We start from the raw sequence: 24022 nt of genomic DNA, 5'->3' as shown, positions 1-24022 counted from the left end.
ATAATAATTCAAATGAAGTGGGAGGTGGAAAGGGGGGGCCATTTAGGGGCAGTTCCAGGTAGTGTATAATCTCCCGGTACAGCTCGGGGGCACCATCTGGGAGGTCAAATTTGTCCCGCAGGACCGAGAAGGGGAGGAGGGTCTTCGAGCGTGGATCAATTATGTCAGCTAAGTGCAAAAGATGAGATTGGATCCATGGAGTGGATTTTCCTGGTATGAAATGCAGGAAGATGACTTTGCCGCAGCCTTCCAAATTGTCTGCCATTGGGAGGTGGACAAAGGGGTGCCCAAATAGGAGTCCCATTTGTCCATATAGGTATGTCTATGATTGTTTATGCCTCCTTCAGAGGACAAAATATTATAGATAGCAGAAATGAGGCCTTTTATGGACGTAGAACCCCTACATAATAATTCAAATGAAGTGGGAGGTGGAAAGGGGGGGCCATTTAGGGGCAGTTCCAGGTAGTGTATAATCTCCCGGTACAGCTCGGGGGCACCATCTGGGAGGTCAAATTTGTCCCGCAGGACCGAGAAGGGGAGGAGGGTCTTCGAGCGTGGATCAATTATGTCAGCTAAGTGCAAAAGATGAGATTGGATCCATGGAGTGACAGTTATAGGGTCCCAACTATTTGGGATCAGTTGGTTGTACAGGAGGGGAGTAAGAAGTGTGATATTAGATTTAAGATGGAACATGGACATGGATTGTTTCCAAATGTCAATCGTCAATTTCATGGGACCCAATAATTTAGGGGAAGGACATATGGGGTCTTTAGACCATATAAAAAAAACTCGGATGTATAGGGGAGACCCACATCTTCTCTACCTCCGTCCATTTGTTAAAGGCCAGAAAAGTTGACCAGGATGGGATTCTGCGTAAGTGGGCAGCTAAGTAATATTTATGTAGATCTGGCACAGCAAGACCTCCTTAAGATTTTTTCTTTTAAATCAACTGGTGGCAGAAAGTTAAACATATTTGTAAATTACTTCTATTAAAAAATCCTAATCCTTCCAGTACTTATTAGCTGCTGAATGCTACAGAGGAAATTCCTTTCTTTTTGGAACACTGATGACATCACGAGCACAGTGCTCTCTGCTGACATCTCTGTCCATTTTAGCAACCATGCATAGCAGATGTATGCTAAGGGCAGCATGGTGGCTCAGTGGTTAGCACTGCTGCCTTGCAGTGCTGGGGACTTGGGTTCAAATCCCACTAAGGACAAAAATAAATAAAGCGTTGTTATTATTAAAATAACGTCAGCAGAGAGAACTGTGGTCGTGATGTCATCAGAGAGCATTCCAAAAAGAAAATAATTTCCTTTGTAGTATTCAGCAGCTAATAAGTACAGGAAGGATTAAGATTTTTTAATAGAAGTAATTTACAAATATGTTTAACTTTCTGCCACCAGTTGATTTAAAAGAAAAAAGGTTTTCACAGGAGTACCCCTTTAATGAAGCAATTCATAATAACAAATCGCGGCGAAATTCAGATTAGTTTCGAATCGAATTTTCAATGAAATTTGGAACAAATTCGAATTCATCCAATTCGATTCGCTCATCTCTAGTGCTGTGGATCCACAAATTGGTGTGCAAATCAGTGGGATAAAAGGAAAGCATAGAAAATGGCTTACTTATGTTTAAAATTTTATTTTTACCATAAACGTATAAAAACTTAATATGTACAAAAGAACATTTATATTAATTTAAAAAAAAACTCCAGTTAACAATAAAATACCACATGCCACAGTGTATACCAACTAGCACAAGCTTTTTATCTGCATGTATTACTAAAGGAATATCTCCATCAAGACTGATCTGGGAAAAGGGGGAAGGAAGATATAAGGAAACTAAGTGCCCTACTCTCCCTGCTGTGTCAGTCGAAAATAGCTGTAAATTGCTAAATTGTTCTGTCAATGTGAAAAGTATTGGGACTGTCACACGATTACATGTCTTGCTTAACTGTAAGCACTCAGTATCTTCTTAACACAATGCAGCATGCGAAGTTCTTCTTTCATCACATATTGCATTATATGCAACTGTTTTTCTTAGTTTTTCCTCCTGAATACAATTTTTTATATGCCCTATATATACAAAGAAAATAAACCTTAACTGTATAACAGTTCTGCTATTAAAGAAAATGTTTTTTTACTGATTAGAGGCAAATACTAAAACATGTTTTTTTCTAACCAGTTTTTATTTTCTGATTAAAAAAGTGGTTGATTCATTTTAGCACAATATTATTGGGGCAGCCATCTTACACAAGCCGATTTTCACAGTATTAGAGATATGCTTTAAAACAAGCACCATGTTCATAAGAACAAAAGACTATAAGGAACCCTATTGACTTCTATGGGAGAGTTTTCATGACATGCTCTATGACCTATGCAGAGGTCTTTTTGCAGAGAGGGGGTGGATGAGCTCTGTCATCTAGTGTAAATGGCCTGGTTCTCTCTTATCTATATACTTGTGTCACCTAAACCTGACTGCGATGACAAGGAGGACACTGCTGGAAAGCTTTCTGTACAGAACAGGAAGTGTCAGCTTATTAGAAGGCCTAGTGGCTAAGATGAATGCTACAAGATTTCACGATCATTTTATAATATACATTAGTCAAATAGAAAATTAGGAAAAAAAAAACACCAACAATTATTTAAAAAATATATGTTTAACATTAACTTTTTCATCTCAATAAAAAAAAAATACTAATTTTTTTTTTTTTAAAGTCACCTCCTTTTTGGTTTTCCCTTAACAAAAAAAAAAAAAAAAAAAGAAAAATGTAAACAATCAAAATAAATATATTTTGTATGGCTGCATGTGTAAATGACAAAAATATTAAAATATAATGTTAATGTTCCAGCACAAGGAACAGCGTAAACAAGGAATCCCATTAATTGTTTAGTAGTTTCAAAAACAAAAATGCCCCTTTCATTTTTTAGTAGTTTTGATGTCATTTTTTTTATATTGCAGTTAATTTTTTAAGAAACTTAAGGGTACCATTACACAGTACCATTGGCCCTGCAAAAAACAAGCCCTCAAATGAGGGTCTGTAAATAAAAGAGTTAAAATTGCTAAAATTCGAATTGGCTGCTTCCTCAAGGGGTTAAAACTGATGCCTATTTTTTATCAGGTCCATTTTATGCCTATTTCAAGTCAGATTCATCCAGCTATATAAAATTAGATTTTTCCATTATGATCTGTCTGTATTTTTCTTAGTTGTGCATAACTTCTACAAGGTTTTATAGGTTTGGCTGGCATTAAGTAATGGATTGTTTTCCAAAATCGGGAATTGAGAGGACGAGACTTCTCTCCTTTCCACTTGACTCTATTTTTCGTCTTCAGTAGTTGCAGAGATTCTAGTTGGAAGCTTTGCTCGCTTAAAGGTGAGAATTCAATTAAAATGACTTTAATTTTCCTCTCCACCATCGCTTTGTGTAAGCCACTCTCAAGTTCATACATTGCTTTGGAAGAAGTGAAGTCTTTGCTTATGACAATGATTAATCTTCTGCTCTTTTCTAGAAATGAGTTCATGTCATCCGCCATAGCTGCAATACAGGAAAAAAAAGTTAGTAGGTTCCGAGTTCAATTAGTCATTGTATTATATAGGGTGATACCGAACTCTTTTATTTGCAATGACATTGTGGTTTAGGATCAAAACATACAATGTCATAGACATAGGATTCTTTATTTAACTTAATTTCCTACCTGTAGAGATAGTGATTTACATTACATTTTTAAAGGGGTACTCCACTGAAAACATCTTATCTCCTATCCAAAGGATAGGGGAAAAGATGTAAGATCGTGGGGGGTCTCACCGCTGGGGACCCCAATGATCTCCGGGCCGGCAGTGGCGGCATCCAAAACACAGAAACTTGCAGCTTCCGCGTTTGTGATATCACGCCACGCCTCTACCATTCATATCCATGGGAAGGGGTGTGACGGCTAGTACATAGCAGTCACGCCTCCTCCCATAGACGTGAATAGAGGGGGCATGGTGGCTGGCATCGCCAGTTATCGGGCACGGAGTGGAGTTCGCTCCGTGCACCAAATGAGAGGGGTGCTGCAGCGGATCGTGGGGTCCCGCCAGCCACCATGCCCCCTCCATTCACGTCTATGGTAGGAGGCGTGACGGCTATGTACTTTGGATAGGGGATTAGATGTTTACAGTGAGTACCCCTTTAACCCATTAAGGACACAGCACATTTTGGCCCTGAGGACACAGGACATTTTCGCATTTCTATTTTTTCCTCCTCACCTTCTAAGGGTTCTGTTACATATATAAGTTGTCCGGTGGCTTTTCCCTTTGGTGTACATCAAAGGGAAACTGACAGCAGAACTGATCCCATTTATTTTGACGCAGGATGATTGGACTCACCATACTGGTACCAGACAGAGGAATGCATCTTGCTGTGTTCCCTTGTCCTGTGTTCAGAAAAAATGGATGCTAAACAACTGATGACAACTAATGCATGTTGTCATCAGTTGTGGTGAGACATATGTAATCCTAGCCTAAGAGCCATAACTCTTTTATTTTTCTATCTATAGACCCATGTAGATGAGTAATGGCACCATTTATTTTGTTGTAAAATCTTCGGCGCAGACAAAAAAATTTTTATTTATGGGGGGAAGTTGGAACGCAAATATGCTTTTTTTTTTATTTATTTTTTTGCTGTTACCCAGTGCACTTTATGGTAAAACTGACATGTTCTCTTTATGCCGTGATCTGTAGGTTTCATTGGTACCACTTTTGCGCATTTGTGACTTTTTGATTACCTTTTATATATATTTTTTTTCTGGGATGTGATGTGACCAAGAAATCACATTTACGCCATTCACCATAAGGGACCATCAATATTTTAATAGATCGGACATTTCCACACACAACGATATCAAGTATTTATTTTTATTTTTTAATTTCCTCTCCTTCTCTCTCTTTAAGAGCCTTATGTTTTTTGTTTTATTGTGGCCCCCACAATAAAATAGTATTATTGTGGCCCCCACAACCGCCCGGGTGTTCTATTATTCTATGGACCGATACGATTAAAATGATCCCCACGTTTACATGTTTTTCTATTATTGTACTGCTTTTAAAATAAGGCAAACTAACCCCCTATTTTTCTTATTTTTTCATATAGGGGTTGTATGAGGGCTAACTTTTAGTACTGTGATTTGTAGTTTTTACCTGCACCATTTATTTGACTTCTTTATCACTTTTTATTCTGGGATGTAATGCGGCAGAAAATCCACAATTTTGGACTTTTTTTTAATGTTCATGCAGTTCACTATACAGGATCATTAACATTATATTTTAATAGATAGGACATTTCTGTACATGGCAATGCCAAATATGTTTGTTTATTTTATATTTATTTTTTTACTATTTTTATTTGTAAAATGGGAAAAGAAAGGGACAATTTTTTTTATTGGGGGAGTGGCTTATTAAAAGTTTTATTAAAACTATTTAGTCCCCACATGGGACTATTTATAGCAATCTACTGATTGCTGATATTATTCGGTGCTATGCATAGGCTATGCTATGCATCAGTGTAATCGGCAAGAAGGCAGATCATAAAAGAAGACTGCCGGATTGTGCGATTGTGCGAGAAGTCTTAGAAGTATCTCAAATACCCAATTATACTCCAGATGCTGTGATCAGTATTGATCACAGCATCCAAAAGGTTAATGGCAGGCATCAGTGTGAACCCTGATGTCCGTCATTAGTGGTGGGTCCTCGGCTGTTAGGGGTTACATGAGATAAATTCTTTATACAGGGCATCGTGATCTTTATGATTTATTTATTTATTTTTTATTATCATTATGCTTACCTTACACTTTATTGCATGATATACTTAGTTTATCTTCTACACATCTCATGTCTAAGCTATTGTTTAAACATGGTAAACCACACCCTGCTAGCATTTATCTGATCAGACAGCCTTTGTGGATGTCACAGAGACCCAGTGGTTAGGTCACCAGTTTCAACTGCACACACCCTTCCAATGTTGAAAATCAGAGTCTAAAAATACAGTATATATATATATATATATATATATATATATATATATATATATACACACCAGCGCTGGACTGGAACTCAAATTCAGCCCTGGTATTTAGAAGCACACAGCCCCACATGCTAAGGGACGAATGGATTATATGAGAGTGTTTTTTTCCTTAAAGTTGGGGCAACCTCTTTAAACCGGAACAGTCCGCAGGTTTCAGGAAATAAAGTAATTGCATGACATTATATGGCTTTTGAGCCTGAATCCGTATATACATTGTATTAGATAATTGAACTCTCCAAAGACAAGATATCAAATTTTTAACAGAAACGCAAATTAGGCTTTGGAGACCTCTGGGCTTTTCTCTTGACTGGGAATGACCTAAGGGCTCCAAAGCCTAATTTGCATATCTTTTCAAATTCTGGTATCTGGTAACTGGAGGGGGTAATTAAGTAATAAGAGGTATGTACGGATTTGAAGTTAAAAGCCCTTTACAGCCGTGCCCTTACTTTTTACCTTATAATCTAAAAACAGGTTTCCTTAAAGGCCTCCTTTACACACACTTTTTTCACTTTTTTCCCAAGCCATACGCACGTAAATGTGTTTACCCAAAAGCAAAACAATCACCTAAGGCTGGGTCAACCTTGTATTTCAGTTTATGTTTAAGGTATTCATTAACAATGTATACATTTAATGGAATTTTAACAACGCATTTTGCTGTATGGCAAAATGTAATTCTTATGTAAGTATCTATTTCCCATTGACTTTCATTAGCAATGACGACTACGCTATTCTATACTGCTGTAAAACACAATAAAATAGAAACCAGAGAAATGCAGATCTAGAGGCAGTTGTGGATGTTGTGTCCTGAGGTGGTAAGTATACATTTTACACATCATTTTATCTATCCATTTAAAGGGGTATGCTCACTTCAGAAAGTGGGGGATAACTTGCAGATCAGAGGGGGTCTGACTGTTGGGACCCTTGCCAATCTTGAGAACACTGGTAAACTTCCCTGTAAATGGACTGTGTGGGTCATGCATGCAGGACTACAGCTCTATTCATACCCTACGGGCACTGTAGCCCTCACTGATCTGCATGTTATCCCATATGCTGTGAATGAGAGAAAACTTGCTGAAGTGATGACAACCTTTTAAACAAACATTACTCATGGTGCACTTCTCTCCCTATTTATTTTTTAAATATATACTATATCTTTACAGTATCATACATACTCAAGAATCACACATGCACCCACACACAGATGCAATAAACTGCATTAACACACACACACATATATATATATATATATATATATATATATATATATATATATATATATTTAAAGGGGTATTTCAGTGAAAAACATTTTTTTTCATATCAACTGGCTCCAGAAAGTCAAACAGATTTGTAAATTATAACAATAAAAGAATGTAGCATTCACTCACCGCTACAATGGTATTGATGTTCCCGGCTAGAGGGGATTGCGGGTCGGCGTCTGGTGGACTTCAGGAGCGCTCAGAGGCACTCTGAGCGCTCCTGAAGTCCACAAGACGCCGACCCATGATCCCCTCTAGCCGGGAACATCGATACCATTGTAGCGGTGAGTGAATGCTACATTCTTTTATTGTTACATTTTTTTTATACTTTACCTAGTTGCATGCACCCCGCAGGTATTACAGAGTAACTGGACCCTGACAACTGCCGCATACTCCTCATATCGGTACCACTCATATACAGAGTTGCTCTCCTTCTGTTTCTTTCTTCTGTTGTGTGATACAGATTTGTAAATTACTTCTATTAAAAAAAATCTGTATCCTACCAGTTCTTATCAGCTGCTAAAGTTGAGTTCTTCTTTTCTGTCTGACACCTCTGTCTGTCTCAGGAACTGTCCGGAGTAGGAGCAAATCCTTATAGCAAACCTCACCTGCTCTGGGCAGTTCCTAAAACCGACAGAGGTGTCAGCAGAGAGCACTGTTGTCAGACAGAAAAGAACAACTCAACTTGAGCAGCTGATAAGTACTGGTAGGATTAATATTTTTTAATAGAAGTAATTTACAAATCTGTTTAACTTTCTAGAGCCAGTCAAAAAAAAATTCACCGGAGTACCTCTTTAACTACTGTGCTGCAATAGTGGTCTTCCCCAGCAGCAGGACAGCAGCTCATGACCTGCTACAGAAGTTACTGAGGATGTAGTGCAGGAGAGGAGGGGGCACAATATAGGAGATGAGAGGACTGTAAAGAGAGTTGCTTCTGGCTCTTTGTTCAGTGTTAAATCTTTAGCTGTGAGCCCCTCTCCCACCCTACCTTCTCCAGCCCAACTGCCTCTTTTATATAATTTTAATACCATTTTTATTTTTTTTTACACTTTTTAAGTCCTCATAGGGGACTATTATATGCAATCATTAGATTGCATTTACCATACAATGCTGTGCCTATTGAATAGCATTGTACAGTGTGATCGGCGCTCTACTGATACAAACTGGTTGAACTGGAGAAACACAGATGATGCTCTACTGATACAAACTGGCTGAACTGGAGAAACACCATTGACACGTTTTAGGTCATGTGACTCGGTCTGTCCCCGAGAAATAAATAAACCTTGTGAAAAATAAAAAAAATTCACAATGTTCTTAAATAAAATAAAACAATAATAATAATAATACAATAATAAAACATATTTGGTATAAAAAAATAAAAAAAAAATTCTTACCTCCACCTGGAATTACATCTCTGTCAAAAATACACAGTTTATAACCAAAACAATTTTCCAAGATTGGAGCAAGAGTCTCGAATGTAAAATTTCTTTCATCGGATTCACAGGTAGAAAAACTTTCAAAAGACAAGTAGGCATCATATTCTTTCCCATCTAAGTAAAAAAAAATGTATAATGTATATCTGGACTTAACATTTAGGCTTTAAAATGCTACAGCAATGACTAGCAGATGTTAACAAATAAGCATAGAATAGTGTTGCTCGCGAATATTCGCAATGCGAATTTTATTCGCGAATATCGCATATTCGCGAATAAAGCACTATATATTCGTAATTACGAATATTCCTTTTTTTTTTTTTTATCACAGTACACATCACAGTGATCATCCCTCTCTGCTTCCGGCTTGTGTGGTGTAATGAAGGCTCTAATACTACTATGTGAGACTGGCGTGCAAATTTTCGCATATGCAAATTTTTGCTTATGCTAATTTTTGTATATGATCATTTTCGCATACGCTAATTTTCGCATACCCGAATTCTTGCATATGCGAAAATAAAATGTGAATATTACGAATATGCGAATTTAGCAAATATATGACAAATATTCGTCCATATATTCGCGAATTCCAATATGGCCTATGCCGCTCAACACTAGCATAGAACCAAACTTGAATAAAACCCTATATGGGTTGAAATATTGGACATGGACTGGATTGGTGAATAAGACCACTACTTTTATTTCACTGGTTTCTATGCTTGTCCCCAGACAGGTGTCGCTAGAGAGCGCTTAGAAAATAACAACTCAATTTCAGCAGCTCATAAGTACTGAAAGGATTAAGATTTTTGTAATGGAAGTAATTTACAAATCTGTAAAACTTTCTGGAGCCAAAATTTTTTTTTCCTGGAATACCCCTTTAAGATTTGAAGATCATTGTTAAGGCCTTCATTCTGAAGAACTGGCTTATACATCTGTATGTGCCTGTTATCTGGAGTAAAAACTGTAATAATGGAATGAGTGCAAAAAAAATGTCATTATATTCAACTGTTTCTTTCTTTCTCATAATCTTTAGTGACCAAAGTTTTCATTAGTCAGTTATGGGGGATAGCTAAATCAGCTCTAAGATACCATTAAACATATGCATTATCCTCTAAGACAAAAATTTTGTTGCTATACTATAACCATTTTAGCATTAAACACGTGTGACTTCTTCAGTTTCCTCTATATCTTACCATTTTCTAAACTTGCTAACCTAAAAAGTTAAGACAACTTAATAAAAGTATTTAGATCTATGTCCTACATACATATGTCCAATATATGAGGTGTTACCTTCATTTATGTGCTGGAATAAGGCTATTTTCACGCTATAAATTCATCCATTTTAAAGATCCGTTATAATGAGCCGTTAACAAAACCATTCAAAAACGGATGTTAAACGGCCGTTACAAAATCCCATTATAGCCTATGGGATTTTTACATTATCCATTTTAACCTGTTTATCTGTTTTAGCCCGTTATTAATAACGGCCGTTATTTTGTGATGAGAGAAAGAACAGAAGAAATAGTGCATGCACTATTTCTCCCGTTACCTTCTCCCGTCACAAAATAATGTCCGTTATTTAAAACGGATGAATATATAGTGTGACAGTCGCCTATAAGACACATTAGGCATTAGCCATGTTAAAAGCTATCATCAAGGACTCCTAACATTGGATAGGAAGAATAAGGTGACACTGTTCCTGCCGCTACATTGTGAGATTTACAGAAGTATGAAGGAACTCCGACATACCCCATTATCTGCCAATCACATGATATTACTGTACACACAGACACTGTATATAAGAGAAAGATGTTCCACTTACCTCCAATGGTTTCATCTACTCCAGTTATACTGCGGTATAAGAGAACTATCTGTATCCTGAACAGTATGCATAAGCCAACCAGAAATACAATGGAGACAGAGCAAGTGATAGACGCAATAAGTGACGCTGTGAAGACCTGCTTAGAAATATCGTGATTCTTATCTGATAGGGAAAAGGAAAATATGTTGGTTTGTAAACCTTCACAGAACCATCATGTTTGGTTTCACATGCAAAATAAGTATTGTCAGGCTTGGTAAGTGAATATTGTATCAGAGGACACGGTACAATATTATGAAAAATATTTTCGTATCCAAATTTCTCATTTATTACATATTGAGCAGCGCAATTGTTTCTAAGTGTAATGATAGACAGTAAGAGCATATAACAGGTTTTGCTGCATTTCCTTAAAGCCCAATTGTATTGTCTTTAATCTTACAATAATAAAATACATTGTTCCCTATGATTGTGCACCTAGACCTAAGATCATATCTTTTGCAAACTTCGATATCCCCCCCTGGCTGTCAGTGGCTTCCTGTATCAGAGACAACTCCATCTATATATGTAGTAGACACAAGATCAGTAGTCACCAGCACTAAATAAATGTATGAAATAAATGTTTGTAATAAATATATGTAATAAATGTGTGTAATAAATATATGTAATAAATGTATGTAACTAACTCTGACAAATATAACATAGCAGGTTGCATAAAAAATAACAATGTATAAATGCCAATGAGCTTCTTACAATATAGAACACTGCACGGGGAAGAGGAGATTATGTCAGTGTGAAAGTAAAGTTGAAAAACATTTTGTCCTCAGAACATTCAAAACTTACAAAAAAAAATATGACAAATCTGCTTATGTATAGGGGATGCAGAAGTAGAGCAGCGTATTAGCTCATAGGTGGAATGCGTATGGTGAAAGGAGGCCCAGTGGGTAAGAGTGAAGTGATGAGGATAGTATTTTCCTGTGGTCATAGTAGAGTCTCTATAGTCACAGTGGCTTCAGTGGCTCCACTTGCTCTCACACTGCCCTAGACTGGTGACAAGAGAGCTGCACAAATGAGGTTGTGATGTTGTTCCCCCAGGAGTGTAATGTCGAGACTGATGGCACCTTGAGTGCCCATGATGGTCAGGTGCAAGGGTGAAGCCAGATACACTAGTAACTCAAAAACAACAACAGTTCTTTACTAGAAATAACAGGTCTTGAACAAGGAAGGCACAGTACTTACACAAGGCAGGCTTGTGGATGGAGCGGGTAACCCTGTTGGTGCACTTAACACAAGCCCTGGATGATGCTACTAGGCCCTTTAGTCTTTCTCACAGGATCAGGAAGCAACTGGATCCTGGTAGACCTCAGATGGGACATCTCATATCCAATTGTCTCCCTGGTAAATTAAGTGCAAACCTGTAGACTCCTTCCCTATTCTCCAGCCCACTCTCATAACAAGATTAGTAAGGGGAACACCTTGGACAGAACCTATTTGCAGCAGAGAGCCTTACCACCTTTTCTCTCTAGAGAGGCTATCTATAGGCTGACTACACTTCCTTCCTCTCATTCGAAAAGCTGAAGCAGAAAGAGCTTCTCCCTTCCTTTTGGACAGTTCCTAGCTGTGTGTATGTTAACTCCTTACTGCTCATAGCCATACCTAGTTCAATGCAATAACAACAACTTGGAGGGTACAAAACAGATTGCAAACATTATGAAACAGTATAAATATGACAAGCATACATGAAACAAGGCACTGGCTGTCTGACAAAAAGTAATGCTATGTTGGTCTTTTTTCAAAATAAAAGGAGTTGGGAAAAAAGTACTTTGGTCTTAGAGAAGAGATATGGACTTGGTAAAATTTTAGATCTTACCTTTTAATCGCAGACGAAATTTCCTACTGTCAAAGCCTTGATTACTTTGAAGTCTGCAGATATATGCATATTTAATATCATCTTTACTTATATTTACTACGTACAATTCCGTGCTCATAATTTGATTGTCGTATCCCCTCAAGAAAAAACATTGGCAAAATGTCATTTTGTGATGCTAATATTTCAGGTTTTTACATGTCATTACTAGTGATGAGCTAATCAATTTGGGACTATTTGGATTTATTTCCAATTTTACACAAAATTCTGATTCATTCAAGTCTTTGTGATTTGCATTTGATTTTACTGAGCATCCAGTCATACGCAGTGGTGTTTATTAAGATATGTTGCTATGGTGTGCTGCAAATTATCTGCCCATGACTTTTTCATATGCGCTTTCATTCCCAAGACCTTTGAAATGTGTCCTGTTATTGGCATGGGTTTAGAAATTGGGCAGCAAATTGTATAAACATACAGTGCATACATAGATACATATAAAGACAGTATTCCACCACATACTCCAGTTGCATAACTGACCACAAATGATGGCCTCCCAAGTGTTCCAGATTTAATAGTACAGTACAGATCTTTAGTGGTGTCATGCAATCTCTGGTTTGCTACCTCTAAGGACTTGCTCACATTACGCTCCAGCCTTCTGAGGCCCATATATGTTGGCAAAATTACATGCAGACATGCTTGGATAAACAATGGGTCATTTTCCAAGCACATACAAGTTTAGACCCAGACCAAAAAGCGCAGCAGACGATACCTTTGAGACTAAGTAAAATACATATATATTTAGACTACATTCAGTCCATTAAAATCAATGAGGGCCAATGCCTATCTGTGCATGGATATATTGGTGTGTTATTTTGATGATGTATCCATGTCTCAAAAGGCCCAATCGTAAAGAAGTCTTGGTGAGTGCATTTTCATTCCTTATCTTTGATTCACATTAATTGGTTAACCAGTATGCAAATTAGCTCTTCTCCAAAAGTAATGAAAACTCTACCACTGCAGCTGGAGGCACCTTGGTTGGGAAAAACTGCTTTAAGTCAATGTGCAACACACAAGCACATTCACTCTGCCTGAACCGCAAGTCATTAGGTTGTTTCCCAGTGGCTCCTGCCTGACCTGTTCTTCATTGGTAGCTCTGTTTATGCCCAAATGGGGAGGGATCTATTAATCAAGGCTGGTGGGGAGAAGCCACCAGGGACCACCCTGATTACCCATTCTTCAGGCAGCATGAAAGTGATAAAAGTTTCCTTTTAAAGAGTCATAAAATATAACTATTAACATAAAGGAAGACACAATCCTTTGTAGACAGCTATTTCAGGGTTCTTGTCCCTTATGAGTACAGAGTAGGGTAAGTTGCATACTTAAAATACAGGGAAAGTGGAAACTCTAAAAACATATACAGTAAGCAGTGTAGCTTAGCACTAGAATCAATATATCATTAATCTTAATGGTATTCCACCATAGAAAACATGGGAAAGGTGTGAAACCAATATACAAGGAACAGAGGTATCACTCAAATAAAGTGCACTGAGTATCATGGGCCCAAACCTAAAGTGCCTAACCAAGCAAATTTTACATAAGCTTGTAAATGTAATCAACTCAACTAATCAACCAACGTATGTTTTGTCTAACTCGACTTTATCAAGGGACGTCGAGTTAGACGAAATGTATGTTGTGTGTGGCGCATCATATCAGTGAGTTGATTACATCTTATGGTCTGGAGACATTCAAATATGCCATCTAAAGCTGCTATCTAAAGTGCTTCTTAAGTGTGACATCAAGAATTATACCAGAATTCATTCACTTCATCTTCTCACCAGCCTATTCTTTCATTTACATGTATGTCATCATTCATTTCTTGAACAACTACCACCATCATTTGTCCTCACCAGTGCATATCTGTTTAGCTGTATTTAAATAATCAACCTGGTATGTCATCATTCATTTCTTGAACAACTACCACCATCATTTGTTCTCACCAGTGCATATCTGTTTAGCTGTATTTAAATAATCAACCTGGTATGTCACTCATCTTGTGATTGTGTACTCCCATTCCCCCATCATTGCATTGTCATGTATATTTATTACTGTTATCTGACAAGTGTTTCTATTTTGTTTGATCACAATTTATTTCCCCTGAGTGATCCCAAACTGTTTATTTTTTTTCTTAACTTTATTCCCCAAACTTTATTGCTCCCCATCCTGTTTCACACCTGATTGCACTCCACTGCCAATTCTCTGGCTTACCCTAGCACTATATATCAGAGGCTATAGGTCTGTTAGACCTTAGGTCTGGAGACATTCAAATATGCCATCTAAAGCTGCTATCTAAAGTGCTTCTTAAGTGTGACATCAAGAATTATACCAGAATTCAACCAGAAGGGAACAAAAGGGAACTAACTCAACATTATAACTACAAAAGTAAGTCACTCTTTTTCAACAAACAAACAAACAAACATGCACTCACTTATTACTTACATCATTGCGATACATTTTCTCTTATATCCCCCACCGATTTCTCCGGTGGACTCTATATACATCTGTCCATGCCTCCTTCCCTCACTTATGTATTGCTCGCATTCACTGCTCACCATCATAAACCACCCAAAGTCACCTCATTCCATGGTACAGCACAGAAGTCGCTTCATCACTTCACCCAGCCATCTGCTCTCCCTCTTGTTTCTTCTGCTTTTAGCTGCTGGGGACATTGCTCCTAACCCTGGCCCACCTTTCACTAATACTTGCTCTACACTACCTGCCTCTTGCGGAACCACTACAAACTTTAACTGCGTTCTTCTAAACTCTCGATCTGTGTGCAATAAGCTCACCCAGATCCATGACTTATTTCTCACTAATTCTCTTAATCTGCTGGCTCTCACAGAAACATAGATACAACCTTCTGACACTGCTTCTCTCGCTGCTTTATCTTATGGTGACCTTCACTTTTCCCATACCCCCAGATCTGACACCAGGCATGGTGGAGGAGTTGGGGTGCTTCTAGCCCCACAATGCACTTTTCAAGTCATCCCCCCATTACCCTCACTCACATTTCCCTCTTTTGAGGTCCACACCCTCAGGCTCTTCCGCCCATTGTCTCTCAGAGTGGCGGTCATCTATCGTCCTCCTGGTTCTCCCCAAATGTTCCTGGATCATTTTGCCACCTGGCTCCTTCACTTTCTTTCCTCAGAAACACCTACACTCATCATGGGTGATTTTAATATCCCCATTGATACCCCAATCTCAACTTCTGCCTCTCGGCTTCTGTCTCTAACCTCCTCCTTTGCCCTTTCACAGCTTACTGACTCTCCCACACACAAGGATGGGAATACACTGGACTTGATCTTCTCTAGACTTTGCTCTGCCTCTAAATTCACTAATTCTCCTTTTGAGCTCTCTGACCACAACCTTCTCTTTTTCTCTATCAGTAACTCCTGTCCTCTTCCGGACACTCCAACCTTGTACACTTACAGAAACCTGCGTGCCAGAAACACTAGTCAATTTATAGACATTCTACAATCTTAGGGACACGTCCCCAAGGACTGCCCTAAACTAGAGACTGCTTAACTAAATTATTAAAACGTAACTTTTATTACAACCACTTAATTATAAATTGTGCTTTTGGTACCATAGTGAAAAAATGTTAAAAAGTCCGGTCATCCACTGTGTGACTACAACATAGGTCAAAATTGCCCATATGTCTTGTGATCAGTGTCACAGTGGGAAGGTCTAGTTAAGCCAGACAGTGTCGCCACCGCTGACTAGAGAAACCCCCACCCTGTTCAAATCTTGCTATTGTGTCACTAGGATGCCGATTTATAAAAACATTATAGCCCCTCCTGCTGACGTTTCGCCAGTGTACCCTGGCTTTTTCAAAGAAGTGAGGACAGGTATACCATGCATCAATCGTCCTTTTATATGGTAGGAAATTAACTTCTGTGCGCATCATTTCCTGTGTGCTCACACAATTCGGTTCCACATCATAACTTTGCGTCAATATCACCCAATCATATTGATTGTTTACATAAACCTGCTATTGTTTAGCCAATCCAACTTCAAACTTGCCTGTGATGTCATCGGCCACCGCTCCACTGGCCCTATCAGCGCCCGCTACGTTATCCTTCACGACTTCCATCGTAACCACCCGCAGCCGATCATGTGCCTGATCAGCTGACGGTCAGACATACCCGCTATCACGGCCGCTATTGGTCTCGCGCATGCGCGTTGTTAATCCCGCAGCGCTTCTTAGTACTGCGCATGTGATGGGACTTAGTCTATACCGCAGCTTAGTTAAATACTGCGCATGTCTAAGGGAACAATCTGATATACTCATAAGTCCTGATAATCAGAATGTATCAAGATAAGTCTAAAGGACAAACTATTGGCACTTTTAGATGACAATTAGAAGTCTGTTTCTTATATTATAATATAGAGATGTTAATAAGGTAAGTGTTCAAGCTCAATCATTGGTTCTTAAAACTAGTCCATTAAATATAGACATATGTGAAAAAATGTGATAAACCCATATGGGTATAAATCAATGCCCATTGAGAATAGTGCAATTAGTGCACCCATAAAATTAAAGAATACAATAAATCCAATTAATTATAAACCCTATGATAACTTATATAGTGCAATTTAAGATTATGATTAGTGAATACAAATCCCATAAACCTAAATAATAATGACCCATTATACAGAACAAACCAAAGTCATATGTGTTAATACTCATACTTAATAAACCAATGACTGACACAGTTCACTTCTAAGGCCATATGTTTGTAGCTGTACCAATATTAATACTGTATAGACCAAACCAAAGGGAAAAATCCCTATAGATCTCGTTACTTATATGTATCTTTTTCCAACGTAAGATGTGGATATCTTCATAGTCTAATTGACAACTAACGCATTATTACTGGTGTACTAACTTTTTCAATTCATACTTAGAACAAAAAGTGAAACCGATCGACCACCTTGACGATATATAGTCCAAAACCAAAGAGTACCTGAAATAGGTAATACCCCTAACTATACATATTGCATGGTAAACTCTAAAATCACTATGGAAACTTAGTAATCAATTAGCCATCTAAGAACGCGGAATAAGAGAAACCTTCATTGAGGCCACTCGGATTTAAAGACTTCAGCCGGTAAATCCACCGTGCCTCCTCTCTTAACAGGACCTGATCAATATTCCCCTTCCTTTCGTTCAAGACCATTTTCTTTAGACCCCAAAATTTTATTGCAAATTTTTGTGTAGAATGTATTGATCTCATATGTACTGATAGAGGTGTCTCTGTCTCTGTCCTTATTGTGCTCACATGCTTACTAATTCTCTTTCGGAATTCCTGTGTGGTTTTGCCCACATAGAGCTTCATACACGGACACTGTGCAATATAGATGATGTTCTTCGTACTACAGTTTATGAACTCATTGATCTTGTATGTCTTATGGTCCACTGGATTGACGAAGCTTTTCTTCTTACACATAAATCTGCAATTGGTACAATGCCCACATGCATAGCTGCCTGTTGGTGAATTCGGTAACCAAGTTGATGATTCCGGTGATTTAGCCATGCCTTTCTGATGGCTGTGGACCAAAATGTCCTTCAGATTGGGGCCCCTACGGTATGTGATGCTTGGATGGGGACTTAACCTATCTCTTAGATCCATATCTGATAGTAAAATATGCCAATGAGACTCCAAAATCTTATGGATCTTTTGAGAGTAGGCATCATATGTCCCTATGCATCTAATGATGTTGTCATCCTGTCTATTCCGAGAGTCATTCAACAGTGTGGTTCTATCGGCCACTTTGGCTCTGTTAAAAGCCTTCCTCATGTACTGGGAAGGATAGCCACGTTTCTTAAATTTGTTAAACAACTTATTACTCTCCTGTATAAATTGGTGGTGGGAAAGCACATTTGTTTTTGGTGAAGAGTTTAATTTTTATACACAGCACATTTCCTTTTGGGGGAGGTACATTGACGATATTTTGATTTTTTGGGAGGGGCCCCTGTGTTTATTTACAGAGTTTGTATCTAAACTAAACTGCAATGACATTGGAATGAACTTTACCTCAGAAGTAGGTGGTAGGTCCATTCATTTTTTGGACATTACCATCTACATAGATCCAAATAACCGAGTCCAGACCAAGCTATTTAGAAAACCCACAGCTACGAATAGCCTGTTACAATGGGAGAGTTGGCATCCTGCGTCCTTAAGATGCAGTATCCCCATAGGACAATATTTAAGGGCCAAACGGAACTGTTCTGAGGAGAATCAATTTATACAGGAGAGTAATAAGTTGTTTAACAAATTTAAGAAACGTGGCTATCCTTCCCAGTACATGAGGAAGGCTTTTAACAGAGCCAAAGTGGCCGATAGAACCACACTGTTGAATGACTCTCGGAATAGACAGGATGACAACATCATTAGATGCATAGGGACATATGATGCCTACTCTCAAAAGATCCATAAGATTTTGGAGTCTCATTGGCATATTTTACTATCAGATATGGATCTAAGAGATAGGTTAAGTCCCCATCCAAGCATCACATACCGTAGGGGCCCCAATCTGAAGGACATTTTGGTCCACAGCCATCAGAAAGGCATGGCTAAATCACCGGAATCATCAACTTGGTTACCGAATTCACCAACAGGCAGCTATGCATGTGGGCATTGTACCAATTGCAGATTTATGTGTAAGAAGAAAAGCTTCGTCAATCCAGTGGACCATAAGACATACAAGATCAATGAGTTCATAAACTGTAGTACGAAGAACATCATCTATATTGCACAGTGTCCGTGTATGAAGCTCTATGTGGGCAAAACCACACAGGAATTCCGAAAGAGAATTAGTAAGCATGTGAGCACAATAAGGACAGAGACAGAGACACCTCTATCAGTACATATGAGATCAATACATTCTACACAAAAATTTGCAATAAAATTTTGGGGTCTAAAGAAAATGGTCTTGAACGAAAGGAAGGGGAATATTGATCAGGTCCTGTTAAGAGAGGAGGCACGGTGGATTTACCGGCTGAAGTCTTTAAATCCGAGTGGCCTCAATGAAGGTTTCTCTTATTCCGCGTTCTTAGATGGCTAATTGATTACTAAGTTTCCATAGTGATTTTAGAGTTTACCATGCAATATGTATAGTTAGGGGTATTACCTATTTCAGGTACTCTTTGGTTTTGGACTATATATCGTCAAGGTGGTCGATCGGTTTCACTTTTTGTTCTAAGTATGAATTGAAAAAGTTAGTACACCAGTAATAATGCGTTAGTTGTCAATTAGACTATGAAGATATCCACATCTTACGTTGGAAAAAGATACATATAAGTAACGAGATCTATAGGGATTTTTCCCTTTGGTTTGGTCTATACAGTATTAATATTGGTACAGCTACAAACATATGGCCTTAGAAGTGAACTGTGTCAGTCATTGGTTTATTAAGTATGAGTATTAACACATATGACTTTGGTTTGTTCTGTATAATGGGTCATTATTATTTAGGTTTATGGGATTTGTATTCACTAATCATAATCTTAAATTGCACTATATAAGTTATCATAGGGTTTATAATTAATTGGATTTATTGTATTCTTTAATTTTATGGGTGCACTAATTGCACTATTCTCAATGGGCATTGATTTATACCCATATGGGTTTATCACATTTTTTCACATATGTCTATATTTAATGGACTAGTTTTAAGAACCAATGATTGAGCTTGAACACTTACCTTATTAACATCTCTATATTATAATATAAGAAACAGACTTCTAATTGTCATCTAAAAGTGCCAATAGTTTGTCCTTTAGACTTATCTTGATACATTCTGATTATCAGGACTTATGAGTATATCAGATTGTTCCCTTAGACATGCGCAGTATTTAACTAAGCTGCGGTATAGACTAAGTCCCATCACATGCGCAGTACTAAGAAGCGCTGCGGGATTAACAACGCGCATGCGCGAGACCAATAGCGGCCGTGATAGCGGGTATGTCTGACCGTCAGCTGATCAGGCACATGATCGGCTGCGGGTGGTTACGATGGAAGTCGTGAAGGATAACGTAGCGGGCGCTGATAGGGCCAGTGGAGCGGTGGCCGATGACATCACAGGCAAGTTTGAAGTTGGATTGGCTAAACAATAGCAGGTTTATGTAAACAATCAATATGATTGGGTGATATTGACGCAAAGTTATGATGTGGAACCGAATTGTGTGAGCGCACAGGAAATGATGCGCACAGAAGTTAATTTCCTACCATATAAAAGGACGATTGATGCATGGTATACCTGTCCTCACTTCTTTGAAAAAGCCAGGGTACACTGAGAAACGTCAGCAGGAGGGGCTATAATGTTTTTATAAATCGGCATCCTAGTGACACAATAGCAAGATTTGAACAGGGTGGGGGTTTCTCTAGTCAGCGGTGGCGACACTGTCTGGCTTAACTAGACCTTCCCACTGTGACACTGATCACAAGACATATGGGCAATTTTGACCTATGTTGTAGTCACACAGTGGATGACCGGACTTTTTAACATTTTTTCACTATGGTACCAAAAGCACAATTTATAATTAAGTGGTTGTAATAAAAGTTAAGTTTTAATAATTTAGTTAAGCAGTCTCTAGTTTAGGGCAGTCCTTGGGGACGTGTCCCTAAAATTGTAATTTTCATTGTTTTGCCCTGAGACACTTAGGAGTATTTGCTTGGTTTGTATTCTACAATCTTCACTATCACCAATCTCTTCTCTCTCCTGCCCTAATCTAGCAGCCAAACATTACCATGACACCCTAAAGTCTACCCTGGATCAAATGGCACCCTCCAAAACACGAACCTCCCAACACAGACGGCAGCAACCCTGGCACACGCAAACAACCCGCTTTCTCAGGCGATGCTCTAGGTGTGCTGAACGTCTGTGGAGGAAAACTAAGACTTCTTCAGACTATCTGCACTATAAATTCATGCTTAAATCCTATTACTCCGCTCTTCATCTCGCCAAACAAACATATTTTACCTCCCTCATCTCCTCTCTGTCTAACAACCCAAAACGCCTTTTTAACATGTTCAACACTCTCCTTCGGCCTAAAGTACAGACCCCAATCACTGATCTCTGTGCTGAAGACCTGGCCAAATACTTCAAAACTAAAATCGATGACATTCGTGATGAAATCCTCTCCCAGTCCCCTAAAAGTTCTGATCCAATTCCCAGCCACGTCTCCTCTTCATCACGCTCAGTTTTTGAGCCTGTAACGAAGGATGAGGTTTCCAGGCTCCTCTCCTCTGCCCGCCCCACTACCTGCTCTAGTGACCCCATGCCTTCACACCTCATCCAGTCTCTCTCTCCTGCTATCAGCTGTCACCTAACTAAAATCTTTAACCTCTCCCTCTCTTCTGGGGTCTTTCCCTCCTCCTTCAACACTCTATCGTAACCCCACTATTGAAAAAAACATCTCTGGACCCGTCCTGTGCAGCCAACTATCAACCCGTCTCAAATCTCCCCTTTATCTCCAGACTCCTGGAACACTTGGTCTACTCCCACCTTATCCGCTATCTCTCCGAGAGCTCTCTCCTTGACCCCCTTACAGTCTGGTTTCCGCTCCCTTCACTCCACAGAAACGGCCCTAACCAAAGTCACTAACGATCTTCTGACGGCCAAATCAAATGGCAATTTCTCTTTACTGATTCTCTTGGACCTGTCTGCAGCTTTTGACACTGTGAATCACCAACTCCTCCTCAGTAGTCTCCGCTCCGTTGGTCTCAAGGACTCTGCTCTCGCCTGATTTTCCTCCTATCTCTCTGGCCGCTTCTTTAGCGTCTCGTTTTCTGGCTCTACTTCTTCTCCTCTTACCCGTGCTGTCGGGGTTCCCCAGGGATCAGTCCTGGGTCCTCTACTCTTTTCACTCTACACATCCCCCATTGGAAAAACAATCAGTAGATTTGGTTTCCAGTACCACCTCTACGCTGATGACACCCAACTCTAAAACTCCTCCGCCAACATCACCCCTGCACTCCTACAGAATACCAGTGACTGTCTCTCTGCCGTCTCAGACATCATGTCCTCTTTATATCTGAAACTAAATCTTTCTAAAACAGAACTTCTTGTCTTTTCTCCATCAACTGATACTGTACCTAACCCCGACATTTCTATCTCGGTATGTGGTACTACCATAACTCCCGGGCAGCAGGCTCGCTGTCTTGGAGTTATACTTGACTCTGATCTGTCTTTCACTCCCCATATTCAGTCTCTTTCACGTTCTTGTCACCTGCATCTCAAAAACATTTCAAGAATCCGCCCGTTTCTCACTACTGAAACTGCTAAAACTCTCATTATTGCTTTGATTCACTCCTGCCTCGACTACTGTAACACTTTACTGATAGGCCTTCCTTTCTCCAAACTCTCTCCTCTCCAGTCCATCCTTAATGCCGCAGCCAGACTCATCTTCCTCTCCAGCCACTACACCGACGCCTCCTCCCTGTGCCAGTCACTACACTGGTTACCAATTCAGTCCAGAATACAGTACAAAATCCTCAGTCTCACACACAAAGCTCTCCACAATGCTGCACCTCCCTACATCTCCTCTCTCATCTCTGTCTACCATCCTACACGTTCTTTCCGATCTGCTAATGAACTCACACTAACATCTTCTATAATCCGAACTTCTCACTCCCGTCTCCAAGACTTCACTCGTGCTGCACCGGTTCTCTGGAATGCTATCCCTCAATCCCTCAGACTCAACAATCCATAGTTTCAAACGTGGCCTAAAAACACATCTCTTCAGACAGGCCTATAACATTCTCTAATTGGCCTCAACATATCTTCAATATATCCCCACACCTCTTGTTTGAATAGTTATTGTGTAATTTTATGTCTGATACTTGTCTTTGTTTGTACCCCATAATTGTAAGTGCTGTGGAATCTGTAGGCGCTATATAAATAAATAAATGAATAAATAAAATGTACAATTGTAGCATCTTTATTACTAGGATGTATCTGTCTGGTTGGTGACCTACCGTATATATTCGAGTATAAGCCGACCCGAATATAAGCCGAGGCCCCTATTTTCACCCCAAAAACCCAGGAAAAGTTATTGACTCGACTATAAGCCTAGGGTGGGAAATACATCATCCCCCCTGTCATCATCCAGACCCCCGTCATTAACACCCTCATCATCACCCCGTCATCATCACTGCCTGTCATCATCCCCCCTGTCATCATCCCACCCCCCTTAATCATCACTGCCTGTCATCATCCCACCCCCCTTCATCATCACTGCCTGTCATCCCACCCCCCTTCATCACCGCCTGTCATCATCCCCTTATCATCCTACACCCCCCTTCATCATCCCCTTATCATCCCACACCCCCCTTCATCATCATCCCACCCCCCCTTCATCATCCCCTTGTCATCATCCCACACCCCCCCTTCATCATCCCCTTGTCATCATCCCACACCCCCCCCCTTCATCATCCCCTTGTCATCATCACACCCCCCCTTCATCATCACCACATGTCATCAGCCCCCCTCCCACCCCTTCATCATCACCGCTTGTCAATGTCTGGGCC

General features: G+C 39.4%; 1 protein-coding gene across 2 annotated transcripts in view; it reads right to left on the bottom strand.

Moving 5' to 3' along the window:
* Positions 1-1662: 1662 nt before the first annotated feature.
* LOC130355668 (interleukin-18 receptor 1-like) overlaps positions 1663-24022 on the bottom strand; it is a 70671-nt gene continuing 48311 nt past the window's right edge. For both annotated transcript variants that reach the window (XM_056556095.1, XM_056556096.1), the window contains 4 exons: positions 12435-12571; positions 10571-10732; positions 8710-8865; positions 1663-3539 (listed from right to left, as the gene is read on the bottom strand). In XM_056556095.1, coding sequence (XP_056412070.1) covers positions 3172-3539; positions 8710-8865; positions 10571-10732; positions 12435-12571 — 823 coding nt within the window. In that variant the 3' untranslated portion in view covers positions 1663-3171. The remainder of the gene's footprint in view (positions 3540-8709; positions 8866-10570; positions 10733-12434; positions 12572-24022) is intronic.

This window comes from Hyla sarda, chromosome 2 (genome assembly GCF_029499605.1).
Source record: "Hyla sarda isolate aHylSar1 chromosome 2, aHylSar1.hap1, whole genome shotgun sequence".
Lineage (NCBI taxonomy): Eukaryota > Metazoa > Chordata > Amphibia > Anura > Hylidae > Hyla > Hyla sarda.
This window is presented reverse-complemented; position numbering and strand designations above follow the sequence as displayed.